This window comes from Camarhynchus parvulus, chromosome 13 (genome assembly GCF_901933205.1).
Source record: "Camarhynchus parvulus chromosome 13, STF_HiC, whole genome shotgun sequence".
Lineage (NCBI taxonomy): Eukaryota > Metazoa > Chordata > Aves > Passeriformes > Thraupidae > Camarhynchus > Camarhynchus parvulus.
The window spans coordinates 18,135,404-18,154,313 of NC_044583.1; the positions used below are offsets into that span (position 1 = coordinate 18,135,404).

At 47.6% G+C, this 18,910-nt stretch overlaps 1 protein-coding gene across 1 annotated transcript; it reads left to right on the forward strand.

The window, feature by feature from the left end:
- The first annotated feature begins 1,102 nt into the window (after positions 1–1,102).
- On the forward strand, positions 1,103–17,255 carry STK32A (serine/threonine kinase 32A). The gene is made up of 12 exons (XM_030957514.1): positions 1,103–1,154; positions 3,875–3,930; positions 4,566–4,717; positions 6,185–6,358; positions 8,912–8,949; positions 10,869–10,958; positions 11,487–11,584; positions 13,411–13,527; positions 15,321–15,446; positions 16,398–16,526; positions 16,853–16,917; positions 17,168–17,255. The coding sequence occupies exons 1-12, from the start codon at positions 1,103–1,105 to the stop codon at positions 17,253–17,255; spliced, it is 1,185 nt and encodes a 394-aa protein (XP_030813374.1).
- Positions 17,256–18,910: the final 1,655 nt, after the last annotated feature.

The window sequence follows — 18,910 nt, forward strand, 5'->3', positions numbered from 1 at the left end:
TGAGGTTAGTTAGTAGTTTCCAATGTGTAGATCTGAGGAAATGTTCAGTGAACATACAGATGCCCTGGAGAATGCTCTGGGCTGGACCCAGACCAGATCTTGCTGCACTGGTACTCCCTCATTTTGTTCTTTTAAGGCTTTGTACTTGCAACAAGGTATAAGGTATAAAGTTGTATGTCACAGGGATGTCTATCAAAAACAAGCACATAAAGGTGCATTGCATGTGAATGCTTAAAAAAGATAGTGGCTGCTGCAACTTACAGAATGTTCAAGCTCTCTCAGGTGTCAGTAAACTCTACAGACATGTCAGGAAAGATTGGAAAACTCCTGTACTCCCTGCTAGTGAACAGACCTGTCCCATTGCAGTGGGAGAGGAAACCCAGTCACTGCAGCCAGCATCAAGCCAGAATTCAGGTTTGCTCTTCTGTTCATAGTTTGTATCCAAAAATCTCTGAAGAACCTGAGTGGAAACTATACCTTGATTTTACATTGAATCTTTTTGTTAGAATTACCAGGATGGTATGGTGTTTTGGTTTTTTTTTCCCCAAATGAAAGACTTGTGTAACTGCTTAAATCAAAAGGTGAATTCTGTGAATTTCTTCTTCCATAGCTTTTACCCCTCCACATGACCTCAGCAGTCAATAGTGCCTTTTGGTTTTATCTAGCCAAGTCAGTATGTCCATTTATTTTGGATATTGGTCTCAGTACAATTAGTCACCCCTGAAGCTACAAAGTACATGCTGGATGATACAGAAAACACGGGTCAGATCTTTGGGTCTGCTGATCTGTTCCTGCCCTTCCTGTAGTGGGCAGCAGTCCTGCTCTGAGTTGCAAGGTTTTGGTGTTGCTGGTTTCTCTAGTGAGCTCCATTGCAATGTGCTTTTCCCTGACAGTCAGTCTTGTCCTCAGAGCAGAGAACCTCCAGTGAGACATTTGCAAGCTGTAAATGATGAACTTTTTCTTTGTGCCTTCTGCAGGATGCGTCAGCAGGACATTGCCAAGGTCTGGCAGGACTGACCCACAGCAGAACTGTACCAGAGGCTGCGAGTGTGGGAGCAGAACCCAGAGGAGTGGAGAGTGCTGAGCCTGGGCTGGGCACACCATGGGGGCAAGCACCTCCAGCAAGTCACCACCCTTTGATGGGAATGAGGATGGTAAGAACTTTTCCTGTTGCTGTCTGGGCTGCAGGGTTCTCCAGTGCAGGCTGACTGTGAGGGGGCCAGCCAGCACCTGTGCTGAGGCTGCACACTCCTGGGTGTCCCAGGTCAGCTGAGGCTGTGGAGGACAGCAGCAGCAGCGGCAGTGTGCCCCTGCTCCCCGCAGAGCTGTGCTCTGGGGTTGGGGCCCCTTTTGCCTCCCCTCCCAGCAGCTCTGGAAGCAAAACTCTCAGCAGAGGTTTGGTGTTGAGGAGTCCCTGGGACGCTGCCAGGCGCCTCGAAGGCAGGGACAAAATGCTGCTGCTCTGGGGCCTGGAGAGGTCTCTTCTGGAGGTTTCAGTGCAGGGAGCAGTGGTACAAGTGTGGTGGGAAGGTGGCTGGAGCGATGGATGCTCCCATGGATGTTCCTGGTGGCTGCCCAGCTGGGCAGGACTGCCTGTAGGCACTGGGAGGCCAAGCCTGCAGGTTGGGTTGGCTGGAAAAGGAGCTGGAAAACTACTGCTGGGAGCAGTATTGGAGGCCAGGGTCCCTGTGCTGCCAAGATTACAGAGATTAAAAGATTGCTCCATAAATATATTTGCTGTTGCATGAGTCAGCTTGCTGACTGCCATATGGGCTTTCACCTAGGTACAACAACAATATGCATATTTGGATAAATACAAATACATAGTAATAAACATAAAGCATACAAAGAGCTGGGTAACCCATCAATGCTGTTCCAATGTGCCCTGTGGTGCCACTGCCAGTCTGCAGCTGCTCAGCAAAACCAGCTTCAGTTTCCAAATTATTAATGCAACTGCTTACAGTTTTTCTTTGGTTTTCATATTTTTTCCATTTCTGTAGTGCGAAAGAAATCTGTGCCGTGAAGTTTTCCTGAAGATTTTGTTCCTGCTGCATCTAAATGCTCATTATTGGCATTTCTCATAAGCAACCGCTTATGCTTGCTTGGGTTAATGAGCAGTTGTGTTCCTGACCACCTTCCTCAGGGTGGTGTGCTCTGGCTGTGGGATTTTCCTGGCTGGTCTCTGCTGGGTCTGTCTCTGGGTTCAGTGTTCATACAGCACCAGCTTCTGTGACTGAGAAACACAGCGCCAGGAAGGACCCTTTCCTGACCGTCTTGGGTGGTTTGCTGTCAGTTTGTTAGGTTTCAGTGAGCTCAGGGCCACTCTTGCATGCTGACACTGTGTGCAGACTAGTGCAGTTCTGTTTCCATGGCCCTGTACAAATTTAAAAAGTGGTACTGCATTTTTTCTCTAATAAGTCATGTTTTAATATACTGAGGGGAGAGAAACACAGCTGAAACAGAGATGCCCCCTAGGGAATTTTCCATTATCTTGCAAATTGGTAACCAGAGGCTATCTCACCTTAGATGTCACAATCTTGTCCTCATTCTGATTTCAATTAAAATTGTAATTAATTAAGAGCTTCTAGGTACAGTAGGAAACAGCACACTGCTCCATGGCACGGGCAGGTTCCTCCCCCAGGCAGCCAGTGGTGGGCACCCATCCCATCTCTGCAGCTGTGGCACAGGGAGACTTTTCCTTTGGGACCCATGAGTTGTGTAGGTGCTCCAGTGCCAGTCCTAACAATTCTTGCATATTTTCCCAAACTGCTGTTGCTATAATTTCACTATTTTCTGTAGCACCACAATTTCTGTTTGAACTTCTTGAAGGGCTCTGTTTACCTTCAGCTGAAGTAGGGTGACAGGATTATTTTCCTCTCAGCATTTCCTCTGAGCAGACAGGTGTGGATAATAAGCAAGTGAGATGAAAATATAATAACCAGACAGAAGATTCAAGGCTACAAGGTGATCTGATTCCCAGTGTAGTCAAGATGAGACCATTCAAGAAGCCAGATTTTGTTGTGCTGCTCCTGGGCAGAAGGGTGTGGGAAGTGTCCTGGGGGATGGCAGCCAGATGTTCCCCCCAGCTGGCCGAGTTTGCTGCAAGATAAAGAAGAAATAGGTAGAAGGTGAGGACAGTGTGGGTTGAGAAGGGTGCACATCAGTCTGTGGGCCTTTGCCAGGGTCGTCTCCAGCCCACCAGCAGCTGTTGTGGTTAAATCACCCTTGGACCAAGCAGAGCTTCAGCTGTGTCATTGCTCCTCTGCCTGGCTCTGTGTCACATCCCACTCCCTGGTGGGGAAGGACTGGCATGGTTGTTCCCAGCCGTGTGGCAGAGTTTTCCTGAAGCTGCAGAGCAGAGGAGGGGAGAGGGAGGGGGGGAATATAATAAAAACTGGGGAAATAACAGCGAGAAAAGGGAGATGAGTTGTAACAGACCATGTGGTGCTGCGCTGGCTGCGCTGGGGTGAGCAACAGGGATGAGGGAACCTGAGCCTCAAAGCATTGACTTTGCCGGGCAGATGAGCCTGGGGACCTCAGCAGTGTTGACTGCTCTTTGCTAAGGATGTTTTTTATGGCTGTTTAGGTCAGTATTTTTTATCTAAACATTGTTCCTTAAACCTTGGTTTAGAAATATGACCCCTGTTTACAAAACAGTGTTTCATGATTATACACCAGTTGCTTCTTTATGGCAATTGTATTATCTTTCTTTGCATCTCTTAAACCAGTTCATCTGAGCTGGTGAATTTTGAGCTGAGCATGTGAGTTTTGTCCCTGAAGTGCAAAAGCTCATAGCGATAAAAAGTAGAAATAACATAATTTCATCAAATGCTTGCTCAGCCATTTAATATTGAAATGTTGCTCTTTCTTGCAGTTACCTTCGACCATTTTGAGATTTTGCGAGCTATTGGGAAAGGCAGCTTTGGAAAAGTGAGTGTTTTGGAAATTAATCACCATGTGGGCAGCTGGAGATGTAACTGGGTGGAAATAGATGAGTTGGTGGCTCACGTGAGAGTACAGAACCAAAGCCCATGCGCTATCAGTGAGCCTTGACCTTCAATTCCTGGTAATCAGAAAGGAATCAGCCCGAATCCTTTTCCATTCTGTAGCCACACATCAAAGCCCAGTACCCCTTAAACAAAGCCCAAGATTACCTGTGAACTGAGTAACACTTCTCAGGAAAGTGAGGATCAGGTGCTTGTCCCAGTGTTTTACCTGTAGCTCTGTGGTGGAGGGGGCTCTTCCCAGCAGTAACCAGTGTGGGAGGAATGGACATGATGGTTAGTGAATGGCATTAAATAAAATGTTGACTTCTCTGTGATTCCCTGTCTCCCATGTTGTTGATGATAAATTCCTTCTTCTTATCTTCCCCCAAAAATTTCTCTTTGGGTGAAATTCCCAAGAAATTCCCAGGCAGTGTCAGCGTCGCAGCATTGGTGGATGGAGTTGTGCCCTGGCAGTCTCAGCACTGCCAGAGCTGCTGGAAAACACTCATGTCACTAGGTTTTACCTGCCCAAATTTGCTGACAAATCGTCTCTGTTTTATCCCCTGACTGCTCTCCTAGGTCTGTGTGGTGCAAAAGACTGACACCAAGAAGATGTACGCCATGAAATACATGAACAAACTGAAGTGTGTTGAGCGAAATGAAGTGAGAAATGTTTTCAAGGAGCTGCAGATTATGCAGGGCCTGGAACACCCTTTCTTGGTTAATTTATGGTAAGAGGTGGTGCCTTGCCTCACCGGTTGAGTCAATTGCAGACACTCTTGAGATCAGACCCTCCTCATCTGCTTCAAGCCTGTCCTGGGAGCAACTGGTGTGTTCCACTGACTGGGGCTCTTGTTTCAGGGGAATCCTGTTTAGTTAAGCACTTATCACCCTTGTCCTCTCAGACAGCACAAGAGAGTTTATTCTTGTGTCCTTTTGCAGTGTCCCCCAGGCAGGTATTGGCTGTCACCACAACCCCACCTGTATTTAAAGGAGCTCTTTGCAATCACCAGCAACTTCTGGCAGCGTGGGATTGATGGCCAGGCAGAGCTCTTTGCTGGTTATCCCTTGACATTTCTTTCTTCTTAATTTTATGAGGACACCAGTAACATTCCAAGGGGTGTGAGTTCACATATTGCATGATAAAGTGGCCAATATCGTGTAGTTTCAGCATTCCTCTAGGGTTGTGGGTAATTACATTTATTGGAAATTGGATTTCTTTTTAGAATAAAGTAGAAATTATCAATGCTAAACACACACACACACAAAATAGTCTAAAAGACACTGAAGATCCAAAATCTTTGAATAATTCTTCCTTAGATCTCCTGTAACCTGAGTGCAGTTCAGTGAACTCTTGGTATTTTGCTGCTGTTGCCATTTAGAGTGGTTCTTATTGGGGTATGAATGGTAAAGGTGCAGCTGCACCTCCCATATAATATCTCCAACCTTGTCTTTCCTACCTGAACACAAAGCTCCAGGCAAAGCTCTCTCAGCAGCTGAAAGCTGACCAGTGTGTCTGTGCAGAGATCTGTACAGAGCAAACCATCCAAGTGTCCCTGCTGCTGTTCTTGCCATGCCAGCCCTGGCTTCAGGATGCCTTTAGCATCCCTGTGTCTTTCCTGCACTCTGGGTGATTCACAGCCTACAAGCTTTGTGTGGAGCAGTGGTCTGGCTGGTGGTGCTGGTCAGCACCCCCAGCAGTCAGTGTGCTGATAAGGAAAAGCCCATGAGAAAAGGGCTCACAGCTGGTTGTCAGCCCCTCTCAGAGAGACACAGTCCATCAAATGAGATCGCTCACAGAGCACCTGCAGAGACCAGCTGCACCCTGTGGTGCTGAGCACACGGGGTCCCAGGCAGATGCTGCCCCAGCACAGGGACCTCAGTGCTGGGTCTGGCCGAGGGTGCAGCTCCAGGCTCCTCTGCCTGGCTCCTGTGGTCACCTCCTGTTGGTGCTCAGAGAAGGCAGAATGCCCATCCTGAGTTGTTCATACAATCTGCTCTGACTCTGTTATGGACCTGAGACTGAATTATTGTTGTCACAAGTGTGACAATAGTGAGAAACAGAGCATGGAAAGGTCGTGAAATTTGGAGAGAAAAATTCCAAGAAATGATGAGTATTCCCAGAGGTACCACATGTTCCTTTATTACCTGTCCTTTTTCAATGCTACTGTCCTTGAAGCACGTGTGTGCTGTTTTAGGTACTCATTCCAGGATGAAGAGGATATGTTCATGGTGGTTGACCTGCTGCTTGGAGGGGACCTGCGCTACCACCTCCAACAAAACGTGCAGTTCCAAGAGGCAACTGTGAAACTCTTCATCTGTGAGCTGGTGCTGGCCCTTGACTACTTGCAGAGCAGGCACATCATCCACAGGTCAGCCAGGCCACAGGCAGGCTTGTTACTCCTTTATGTGAAACAACAAATAGAAGCTTAAGTGATAAACAACATATTCTCCTATGTGTATTTGCTTTTATGTGAAACACAAGGCTTCCCCCAGAAAAGTATTTAAAATACAGCAGAGACCATCTGATTTGTCCCTCTGGGATAGCTGTGAAATAGCATATTTGATTGCCCACTGATCCTGCAAAAATATGTCTCTGATAGGTTTTAATTAGCTGTAACTCATTAATGTCCATCCACACCCAGGGAGAGTAGGTGTCAGAACTCAGAATTCCTGTGCTCATGCTTGAAGATGTCTCCCTTTGCCCCCCTCTGTATTGCACCAAAATACAAGGACTGGGCCCAAACACAACTTTTTCCTGTATGAGGTAAATACCTTTTTAGAAGTGCTGAGAGTTTCTTTTTGGCTACCACAATTTCTCATGGCCTGTGAAAAAAATGCCTGAGCTCTTCCCACACCTTTGAAGACCTGCAGAATAGCAGAGGAGGCAGAGGTTTCCCTGGCTGGGAAGCAGGGTTTGGCTGCGGATGGATAGACACATGGCTCTTCTGCTGCTGTCATGGACAGCACAAAGCTCAGGGGCCCAAGAGTTTAGCCAAGTTAGCTGCTGTCAGGGAGGGTGATCAGAGAGGGTCTGTGAGGATCAGTAATTGCAGGAAGAAGGTCACTTCATTTAGAAATACCACTCCGGATGAGCATTCTTGTGCAGTATAAGAATTAAGCATGGAAAGTGTACAACTGAAACGGCCCTGGTTGTTAGTGGGGAAGGCACACACAGGTGGGGAGCTGGTGAGGGTGAGTGCCTGTCCTGTCCACAGCGTCCAGCTGCCATGTCCAGGGTGTGAGGGCAGAACGACCCCTTGCCTGTCCCTGCACCACAAGAGCCTGGAGCGGCTCAGCTCTGCTGCAGTGGGGGCCAGGCCGGGGCACAGCTCCCACCCCCTCAGGGTCTCCTCTTTCACACTGCTGCTTTTCTGCTTTACCTGCGTGGATCTTTGCCCCAGCGTGAATAGGAGTGGGAGAAACGGCAGGTGAGGTTGCAGTGTGCTTTTCACACAGCTGCATGTGTTTAAGGTAAATCAAGTACAACAAAACATGTATGGCAGGCTGTAAAATCTGCAAGTTATTTAATTAACACTGTAATGCAAGTTGTTCAATTAACACTGTAATCCAGTGGGATAGTATTTGATTGATAAAGTGATTCGTCTGAGGCAATTACACTGCAACAGCTGTAATTGGGAACATCAGGAGACAGGGAAACAATGGTTTTGTTTGGCTGAACAAAACTGTGCAGAGACACCAAACTCAGGCTGTAATTATTTCCCACCTAGATGTAAAAGAATGGGAAATATTAATATCTTTTAGGTTAGGAAACTATATAACCAGCTTATAAAAAAGAAATATACAAATAAGCGATAACAAGAATTATCTCTGGTATTTGTTTGCAACCTGAGAATGATCTTACTGTGCTGGTGTAATTTCAGAGGCTGTATGCCAGACTGAGGGAGATCAGAAACAGACACAATAGAAATTAAAAAGTAATAACTTTGAAAAAAAAAGGAAACAGTTCCACTGTGCTTAGGGGGAAAATCAGCTGCTTACCTGACACTGTCCTGCTCTGTTAATGATGCCTGTCCCTATACCCACCTGTATGATGGGATGGCACCAGGAAGGGAACCAGTGTTTATAACCCACTGGAAGTTGTTGGGTAACAAGATGCCAGAAGACTGTAAGCTATTAGATGACAATTAGATATATTGTGGGGCTTTGATTCCAGGTGGCTTGGAGAACTCAAACTGTATCCTAATGATAGAATTTTTAAAGATAAAATCCTAAATGTGTTCATTTCTTCACTTGGACCTCCTGTGCCTGGTGGGGAGCACCAGCTGGCACAGGTCACTGCACCTGTTGCCTGCCTGCTGGCTGGCACCTTTTCTCTGGGGCATCAGCTGGCCAGGTGCTCAATGGGACTGGTGTAATGAGCTCATTAAAGCCAGGTAATGGCTTGTAAAGTCACTCAGGTGACACTGTGGCTGTATCGGAGTATCAGGTGTATGCTTTCTACCTTCAGTTAAAGTGTTTCCTTACGGCATTGCTATAGGTATTATTTTTTGGGTCCTTTTACTTAGGAATAAAACCTGTGGGTAACCCATTTGTATCTAGAACAATGATGTTAATTTATTGTACTGGGGACCCCTTCTCATACAGTATTGAAATAGATTGAAAAGTGACAGGAGGAAACTACAGAAAGACTCTCTAACTGAGCTGTGGGTGCCCTTAGCTGAGTGCTGCTCGCCCAGACCCCTGCAGCCTGGCAGCACACCCGCTGCTGCTGGTGCTGAGTCACTGGTCACCCTCTTGCACCCGAACCAAAGGGGAACATCAGCTCTGGGAAGCCCCAGGCCCTGAGGGTGCAGTGTCGCTGCCAGTGTCCCAGAGCCTGCTTTCCTGGGGTGCCAGCAGCCGTGCTTCCTGTCACTTCTCCAGACTAATGGCTGTCTCTCCTTCTCTGCTTTGTTTCTCAGAGATATCAAGCCCGACAACATTTTACTGGATGAGCACGGTAAGTGCCAGGTGCTCTGTGGTCGTGCGAATATTTAGCAGCAGTCAGGAGACTGAATATCTTTATATAAATGTATAGCAGGAGACAAGCTGCGCTCTCGGTGCTGGCTGCTGCCATCCTTTGGTGCTGGGCTCTCCTGCTCAGCCCAGCTGGGAGCAGGATCATCCCATCCTTTTGTGCTCACTTGCTGTCTCTTGCTTTTTGAGCAGCAGTGTCTTGTACCTTCAGGGCACTGGGCAGCCTGTGGTGCTGTGGTGTTCCTGGGGTTGCCTTGGTGTTTTAGCCAACACCTTCTTTGGCTCACTGACTTGATGGTGTCCCTACAAGACACTGGCAGGGCCCATATGTTTGGTGCTGCTTGGGATCAGGAGCCCAGCACACCTGATTTTAACATTTTATTGGTTCTTGTTTAAAACTTACTCAAAATGCATCATTTGAAGGGCAATGCTTGTGTCACTGCAGGGTTTGTGCACAAACAGAATTAATTATGGTGCAGTGGATAAGCCTTGGTCACATATTTAATATTTCCTTGAGCATTTGGCATGGGGAGGGAGCTCTGAAGAGGATTAGGGTCTAGGTATCTTATAAATGTTGCTATCGGATTTTCTATAGTTTTTCATAGGCAAAACTCTTGACTATATTCTTGCATGGCTCTTCAGTCACACTTTTTCCCAGCAAAGATCTCACAGTGAAGAGTTGTCTGATATTTTTTAGTTTGTAAAGAAAAACATTTTGTTAGGTCATATTTTTTTTTAAATCCAAGCAACTGTATTGTTGTGAGAAATCTTCATTAGCAGCTAGAGCAAGGTGCTTGAAAAGCCAGTGCAGGGAGGAGGCATGCCTGCATTTGTTATGACTTCAGAGGCTGCAGCAGAGATGGTGCAGCTCCCGAGGGAGGCCCTGCCTGGCTCTGTGACAGGGTGTGTGTGACCAAGGCTGCCTGGCAGCACCGAGCCCAGACTCGATCCGTTTGCATATGACCTCTAATTTCAGAGCACTGCTTGATTATTTATTTAGGAGCTGGCAGCAAAGTGGCTTTGCCTCCAGGTGCTGGAGCCCCTGTCGTGCCCTGCTCCGTCTTTCTCCGGCTGTTGCCCCCTGCACAGACTGCAGAGCCCTGTCCTCCCTGCCGTGCCGGGAGCCTGGCACTGCCCAGCCCATGCGGGGCTGCTTTTGGTCAGTCCTCACTGCTGGGTGCTTTGGTGACCCATCACCATTGTCCCAGAACTCTGCGCTGCTCAGACTGGGCTGACACAGCTTCCTGAGACGAGCTGGATCGCTGTGGCCATGGGAATGCAGGTCAGCACTCCCTGAAGAGGGAAAACAAAGAGGAAAAGGCTCTGTTAGTCTCTGCAGCTGCATTCAGCCCAAGACACAAGCTACTAACTTTTATAATGATGCTACAACTTGGGATGAATTTTGAGTCTGTTCTCTGCTCACTGTGATTTTTTTAACTCTCTCTTGCAGAAGTTTCAGAGTGTTTTTTCTGGGGATATACCCTTGGCTCCAGTGTCCTTTTGACTGTGACTTGTAGTATTCTTTTTCTTCATCCATGACAGCAGAGGTTTGTCTTCCAACAAACTTCGAAAAGCCAAGAAAGCTTTGGACACACACAGAGTTCATTTTCTTTGCCAGGCTGATCCTGAAATATAGGAAGACTCAAAACAATCACCACTAAATTACTTTTTGGAGAACTCTTGTATTTTCTGGTTCCCCAAAGGGAAAATAAGGGGATATTTGAAACAAGAGATATCTGCAAGCAGCCTGCAAGCTGAAATATTTTATATCAGTTCTCCCACCAGATTTTTTTACCTGGAAACTCCTTTCCATTGAGTATTTTACTTTATGTTTCTGATTCAGAGCTATTTCTTGTGTGAAATTAAAGCCAAGCCTGTTACATGTTGGCCTCTGTCTTTCAGGACACGTGCACATCACTGATTTCAATATTGCCACCATGCTGACCAAGGACAGCCCTGTCACCACCATCGCTGGCACCAAGCCCTACATGGGTGAGAACCAATGGCAGTTCCATGTTCTGGAATCTCCTTTTTGTGGGCTTGGGGGGAGTGCTGTGGTGGGACACAGGTGAAGACAGTTTTGGTTAGAGCTGGGACTCTTTTCTTCCTGATCCACATCAAAACATACAGAGTTTGAAGTGAGGAGCACCCTGGGGAGGGGATGCAGGGTGGGGACAGGAGTCCCTCCCCAGAAATGCCTCAGTGCAGCTGGGGAATGTGTGCCCTACTTCGCAGGGTGAAGAGACTTGGGCCACCTTATGCCTAGGCTGAGTGAATGTGCTTATTCTGGAGCACATTTACTGTGAATGGTAGGCAGCTCCTGCGTCAGTAAAAGGAATTTGCTCTTTCTGGGCTTTGGGGCAGAGAAGCACAGAGAGTTTCACGTGCAGAGGGCTGTGGGCTCCTGGGTGGCCCGGGTGCAGGAGCATGGCAGCACGGGAAGGGCAGGGATCAGGGTTCTCTGTGGCTCATTTCCACTGCGGATTGCAGCAAGGCAATTTTTCCCCCTGTATTTCACAGCACCTGAAATGTTTAGCTCCACAAAACCCACCAGCTACTCCTTTGCCGTGGACTGGTGGTCACTGGGAGTCACTGCCTACGAGCTGCTCAGAACTCGGGTATGTGTGTGGCTCATGGCCTGGCTTGCTCTGCCCTTGGACACGCTGTTGGGAGGGTTAATGCTTTACAGCAGAGATGAGATGGCCAAGCTGAATTCAAGGCTTTAGGACTTATTACAGCAGAGGAAGCAGAGATCACATCTTCACCAGGGCTCTTGTGATCATGGCTAAGAGCTCAGAGAAGCTGCTGCAATACAGAGCAGCATCTTGTGGCAGTTCCCTGTGCAGCTGAGGCCCTCTGGGTTGATATAAGGGGGCAAGGCAAACAAGAAACAGCTCTTGAAGTTTGGGGTGCAATATCCTTCACTTGGAGCTTCTATTCTCCAAGGAAAAATAAAACTTGAAAATAAAACTTGCTGCTGTTGTAACAAGACTGAGCAGTTGGAGCAAATGATGGGAAAAGTCCAATCCCTGCCTGTGCCATCTGCTGCTGACATGGGCAAGGTTGAGAGCTTTGTAGATAGACAAATACATGAGTGTTTTGAAAGTGTTGTGAAAAAAGTGGGACAAATTTTTTTAAATTACAGTATTCTAAACAAAAGAATGTAATTTAAGGGGAACATTTAAGATCTTGTCAGACTTGGAAGCTTCTTTCAGTATGAGTATGCAAAATATGGTTTTTAAAACCTCTTGTCAGCAGTCTTTGCTGAAGACATTTTGATGAACAGATTTTTTCATTTGAATTTGTGTGTCTCAGTTGCAAGAGATCAGTTTAGCAGACATTGAGGAGATGCGGCTGTCTGACCTGTTGGGTAACTGAAACAATAAACATCTCAATGCAATATTTGAGCTTTCCATCTATAATGCTAAATGAATGGCAGGACTGTGAATCACGTTGGGTTTTGACCTGATGGCACTGTTTCTAAAGGCAGGAGAGGAAACGCTGTCTTGTGCTCATACTTGATGGCGCAGCTGTGGCGAGATGGTGGCACCTGGGTGCTGCCGCACAGGGGAAGGGAAGGGGGCCTTGAGGTCCTTCTGGTATTGGCACACATCAAGCACACTGCACCTGATCTGATCTCACTATTTATAGCTACTATTCTTTAAATGTACCTTTAATACACTCCTGCCTTCTTCCCCCCAAAATAAGGTAAAAATCTGTGAATCAAAACTTTCAAGATGGAAACACTGCCATTTTAATTTCTCTCTCCAGATAATTTGGCAGAATTGCAGATGGAAAGTAAATGGGGAGGTGACCTCACCTGCACTCTACACTGCATGTGTCACTGTGTCACTCGCTGGCTGTGCACTGCATGTGGTTGCAGGAGGAGTCCCTGGTGCTCCACTGGGCCGTGTAATGCTCTGCAGTGGCTCACCTGTCCCAGTGACATGACAGCAGCCACGGGGCAAAAGGGACTGTCACCCTGAGTCCTGACGCCCGCCTGAGGCTGATGACCCTTCCTGGGACATCCTTTTCTGAGCTGATTTTATTCTGGGGGATATTTGTCTTCTTTTCACTGGCATCGTCCCCAGCATGAGTGAAAAACGTTTTACAGGGAGTATCAGGAGTGGTCTAACCACAGCAGTATGTGTCACAGCCTAATAAGATAAAAACACTGAAAAGACCAAGCAAATTCCCACTGGCTGAGAACTCTGACTTCTGGGGTTTGCTCCTGCCTGTCCTGCTGTTAAATGTCCAGTTATTAGTGTAGTTCTTGCTGACATTTTGTTTTTTCGACTGAGCCATGGTCACACAGGGAGAGATGTCCCACAGGAGGCTGGGGACTGGACAGTGAGACTGTATGAAGCTTCTGTGCTCTAACCAGATTTCTCAAGAAGTCTGAAAAGCAGATAAATTCATGCTTGTCTTGTGGTGTTTTCCACAGAGGCCATACCACATTCGGTCCAACACTTCCACAAGTGAAATCGCTCGCGTGTTCAGGACAGCTGCGGTGACGTTCCCGGCGGCGTGGAGCCCGGACATGGTGGGGCTGATCAGGAAGGTGAGGGGGCTGGCAGCGCCAGTGCTCCTGCCACTCACAGCCCTGCACGGCGGGGAGCGCTTGCAAATGGCCAGGGCCAGGTCAGGGACCTCCAGAGCCCACTGTGTGACAAATGCCAGCTGCACGAAGGTGATGGCAGCGAGCTGCACTGCTCCCGGGGGGGCAGCTGCTGCTGCAGCTTCTCTAAGGACACGGGCAGCCTTGGCTTCCAGAACTTTGCACTCTGGAATTAACTGACTTAGAAACAGATATTGATACATGTGTCAATACATTTAGTCCAAGAATCACATTTTTTTAATCCTCAAGAAACATTTTTTCCAGTAATGGAAATATTTGCAAGAAGTACTGACGCTGTTGTAATCTTTTGATGCCATGTGGCTTATGCACCACTGCAATTTTTTTTCAATAAAGCTGTTACAAAAATTGCTTCAAAATCATTACTGGAATAATTTTGAAGCTGAAATCCCATTTGAAATGAAGCCATAGCTTTAATAAACAAGACATGGGCTTAACAGTGGCAGCAAAGCTGAGCACTTACACCCTGCATAGCAGCACTGGCAGCAAATTTCAAGGAAGTATGTAAATAGTTTTTTAATCTCAAATAAGTGTGGGCAATGAAGTAGTACTTCATGTAGCTTTCAACTGGTTTTTGTTCCAAATAACATATATATATGTATTCTGTAATTTCTAATGAAATAGATTATCAAACATTTTAACAAAAAGAGACCATCAATTCTTTGCTGAGACAGAATCATGGTGTATTTTCCAGAAAGAAAATTGCAGAATATCTCCATTTGTTGAAAATTCAATGAAGCCAGTATTTCATTACGCCTAACAGTAATACAGGAATATTTGCTGCAGATGTCCTGTGTGTTGCTATGCTGGCAATGTGTTTCCTGCTGGTTTTCCAGCAGGAAAACCTGGACCACAGCAGGCCGCAAGTCATGGAGGCTCCCTTGTGAATAAATAATACAATGTCGCAATTATTTAAATTTCCCAGTGCTCCTTTGCATCTGGTTTAGCAGCCATATGTATTAGATATGAAGCCAGCTGCGGCTCCTTCCATGCCCTGTGGATTTCTGTGTTTGTCCTGCGGAGCTGCAGCGCTGGGCTGGGCTGGAGCCCAGGGCTCTGCAGAGGGAGCTGGGCTCTGGGGACAGTGCTTGGGGCTGGCTGCACGCCAGGGCAGGGCTGTGCAGGTCACCTTGCCTGTAAATTCCCCAAAGCATTTGGATCATCTGGTTTTCCTGCTGAGTTTTAGGAGTGCAAGGTATCAGGAGTTTATGCAATGTATAATCCTTGAACAGAGACCACCTCAACCCTTTCCTTCCACACAAGTAATCCCTACAGCAATATTAAAAAAATATGAAAATGAGCAGTGTGAAGGCACACTTTCACACTGGAATAAGAGTATTACTTTAGTAGAGTGAGAAAAGAGGAGATTTTACTGATCCAGTACTAAAAGCAGAGCACAAACACCTGAGTGGAACTTCCCATTCCAAACAAATGCTTATTTTTAACATTGGACAAATTGTTTAATGCCACTGTACTGCCTCATTGCCTGCTCCTACAATGGGGATAAAAGTAATTTGCAAAAATGGGAATAAGCAGAGGCAGAGCTTGTGAGCCTGTCGCATACCCTGGTGAAGGGACTCTGAGCCAGAGCAGGAGAGGCACTGGTCCAAATGCCAGCATCAATGCAGTGTCTCTGGCACCATGTGTCCTCAGCTGTGCTCCACAGAATGTGTGCCCTGTAGGATGGTCTCATCTCTCCCCTTTAACTCTTGCTGCAGCTGCTCGAGCTGAACCCCGAGAAACGTTTTTCTCAGCTGAAGGACATCCAGTCCTTCCCGTACCTGTCTGATGTGAACTGGGATGCTGTTCTCCAGAAAAGAATACTGCCAGAATTCATTCCTGTGGTAAGGCCATTTGAGTGTAAAGGTTCCTCACACCTGGCACTGGGACATTCTGACAAATTTCCACTGAAGCATCACATTTCACAAGGAGAAAAGAGAGACCCAGTCAGAGCTGTCTCTTCCATGAGTGTGTAGCAAAGAGTAATGGAGGGAGACTATAGTGTGGGTGCCCCAAAACCGATATGCCCTGTCTGCAATGTTCCCGGAATTTCTGGGTGCAGAACTGGTGTTACAGCCCACTGGGCTGTGCATCTGTGTGGGAGGGATAGCGCCTGTGAGCCCTCTCGTGCTGACCCATGCTCTGAGCAATGCAGCTCCCCACATCCAAAATCCTAGTGCACCAGCATGGACTCAGCAGCAGCCTGGAGATCACCCACCATCTTATGGGAATTGTTTTCTCCTGCAATGCTTCCCCAACAAGCTCATTGTTAACAGTAAATAGCACATGCACTGGAGTTGTATTTATGGGCGTTTTTAAATTGAATTAAAACAGCACATAAGTAACATAACGCTTATAAAGAATAGTCCAACTACTCCAACTGGTTTTCAGCAGAAGTTGGGCTAAACTATGAATATTTATTAATTGTAAATCTGCCCTTGTTGCTGGGTTTCTCTGTGCTGGGTATGATTCTCTATTGCTTGAAGACCAGTTCCACTGGGCTGTTGTGCTACTCTCAAAAAGGCACAACCCAGCCAGGACACTGTCCTCATCCTCATTGCCACTCCAAAGCAGGCAAAGGGCAGAGTAGAAGCAGGAGCACAAAAGGAGCCACTGTGACACCTTGAATATGGTCCATATCTGAAGGGACTGATAAAGTATATCAGGAGTATAGCCAGTGCTCTTTGCTGCATGTGCAATTATAATTAGTGCATTTTTTTTACAAAATTCAGCTCCCAAACGCAGTCCTTAAGACAGGCTCTGATCACTTAAGGCCATTTCTCTCTCCCCTCCAGAAAGGCAGACTGAACTGTGACCCAACCTTTGAACTGGAAGAAATGATCCTGGAATCCAAACCTCTTCACAAAAAAAAAAAGCGCTTGGCTAAGAAGGAGAAAGACGCAAGCAAAATTAATTCATCCCAGGTGAGAGCAAACAGGTTCAAGCATGGTAGGCCTTTCATTTTTCAGTGAGTGCCATCTAGCAAGACCACAGTAAACTGAACAGAATTCCATTGTGACCAACTATTCCTAAAACTCTTTCTATCTTCCCTGTGGTGAAGGGCAGAACGTGTATGCACTGCTTTACTGCAAGAGGAGAGCCTTAATGCCATTCTCCCCACTGCAGGGCTAAAGATGCTCTGTGCCTAAACATATTGCCATGTGTCATTGAAACTGCCCTTGCAATGTTCTTCTGTATAAACTGTGAATTTATTCCCTATATCTTTTATTTTTCCATTCCAATATGAAAGGCCAGCCACCTCCAGAAGCACCTGGAAATGCTCCAGAGAGACTTCATTGTTTTCAACAGAGAAAAGTAAGTTTTGATCCAGAGGCAGCAGAAGAGGCACTGGCCCTTGCCAAAGCCTCTGACAGTTTTTGGGGGCCCAGGGCAGGGGGGGGGGGCTGTGTTGGAGGAGCTTGGGGCACTCAGGGCTGGAGGAGCTGTGCAGTGAGTGGCAGCTCATGCCAGGCAGTGGGGAGCTCCAAGGCAGCTGTACTTCTATGGGGTCTTGGCACTGCCTGGGCTTTTCCTCACAGTTCAATCATCCTTTTCTATCCCCAAGGGTAAGACCTCACCATGACAGCATCCAAGAGACCATGACAAAAAGTGGAGGCCCACACAGGGAGGACAATCAGAACATCAACCTCTGAGAGCAGCTCAGCCCCTGCAGGGGACCTCCTCATGGCACTGGGGCTCACCCACCCATCCACCTTCACAATGTCAGGCCGTGGACTCGTCCTCTGCTGCTGGGACCCTGCCAGCAGCCCAGGGCACAGAGGAGAGCTGGGGCACCACTCCCTCAGCTCATCCCCACAGCCCAAGGGTCCTGAGCATGGGGGGAGAGGCTGTGGGGGTTGCCTTGCAATTGGCCACAGTTGGTTAGACTCAGATCCTATCATGTTGCCTCTCCTGAGGCCAGGAATGGGACCACAAGACAGTGGATAAGATAGTTTTCACTACTTTGGCTTGGCTGGCAGGTGCCACAGCCCTTGGTGTCACCACGCAGGCAGCTGCTGCATCATGCTGAGAGGCTGAGCTGCGTTGTGCTGAGAGGTGCCCACAGCTGTGCCACAGGGCTCTGCAGATGTTGGCATTCCCGCATGGATGGGCTCATGGCTGGTTCCCCAGGGGGAAGAGGTGGCTCCCAGATGCAGGGTCTTCACCAATGCATTGTGACAAAAGTGGCCTTTGCTTACAGACAGCTCCTGCAAACATTCTGTGAGGGTGGGCACAGGAGATGGAGATGAGCTCCTTCCTTAGCTGCAAGGAGGCAGCAAAGGTTTCCTGCCCATTTAGTGCTCTCTCCATGTACCCAGCAGGGCTGGCATGGTCGGTGGCCAGTGTGCAGACAGATGTGGACACCAAGCTGTAACAACCAGGTGCTGGTGAATCCAGATGCTTTACTAGTCGAGCCTGAAAAATACATTCACCATCATGTTAAAACTACTGCAGCTCACTGAATCTGATGGAGTTTGGCTTCCAAAGCCAGATGGGAATTTAAATGTGTATTTTGAATGTCTCTACCACTGAAATCACACTTGATTTAAGCGGGAACTGTCTTCAGGAACAACTGCACTGCTGGTGTGGTCTTTCCAAGACTGAGATTGACCAAAGCATTGCTAATGTGGTAATGCCAGGAATAATGCTTTTATTTAAATGCTTTGACAGGCCAGAGGTTTCATTCCTTATTTGACATTTTTCCCAGTCTTAGCAATGTAGTGAACATGTCATGAAGACTTTGTCTTCCGTTAACCCGAAGGTAAATGTCCTCTCTGCCCCATGTGTCTGTGCAGTGGCTTGCAGTGCAGTTTGTGTCTGAAAACAAGCTTTAGTTTGGTGTCTTCCACGCTCTGGTCCCTCCTGCAGTGCTGGGGCTGGATGTCCCATGGCCAGCCGCTCCCCAGCTGCTCCCCAGCCCCTCGGGGGGCGAGGGGAAGGCTGCCCCACTCCGTGTGCTGCAGCCTCGCCACCTCCCTCCGCATCGCCCTGCCTGTGCAAACAGCCCCAGGAAAGGCCAGCCCAAGGAGCTGTAAAGCTGGAGCGGAATTAATTCATCAGTGAGAGGGTATGGGTGTCTTCAGTGAGTGTCATTGTCATGGGAAAGTCACCTTTTCCTGCTTACTCACAACACACCTTTCCCTGCTCCATAGAAGGCACCCCAGGTAATGTCACAGTGTGCTTGCTCTCCCCCAGCCTTGCTGGCTTTCAAGCAACAGGACTTCACAGTGGGGTGGAGACTCCATGCCTCTCTGCCTTGGACTCATCATTCCCAGGAAGGCTATCCAGAGCACCTCCAGTGTTCCCC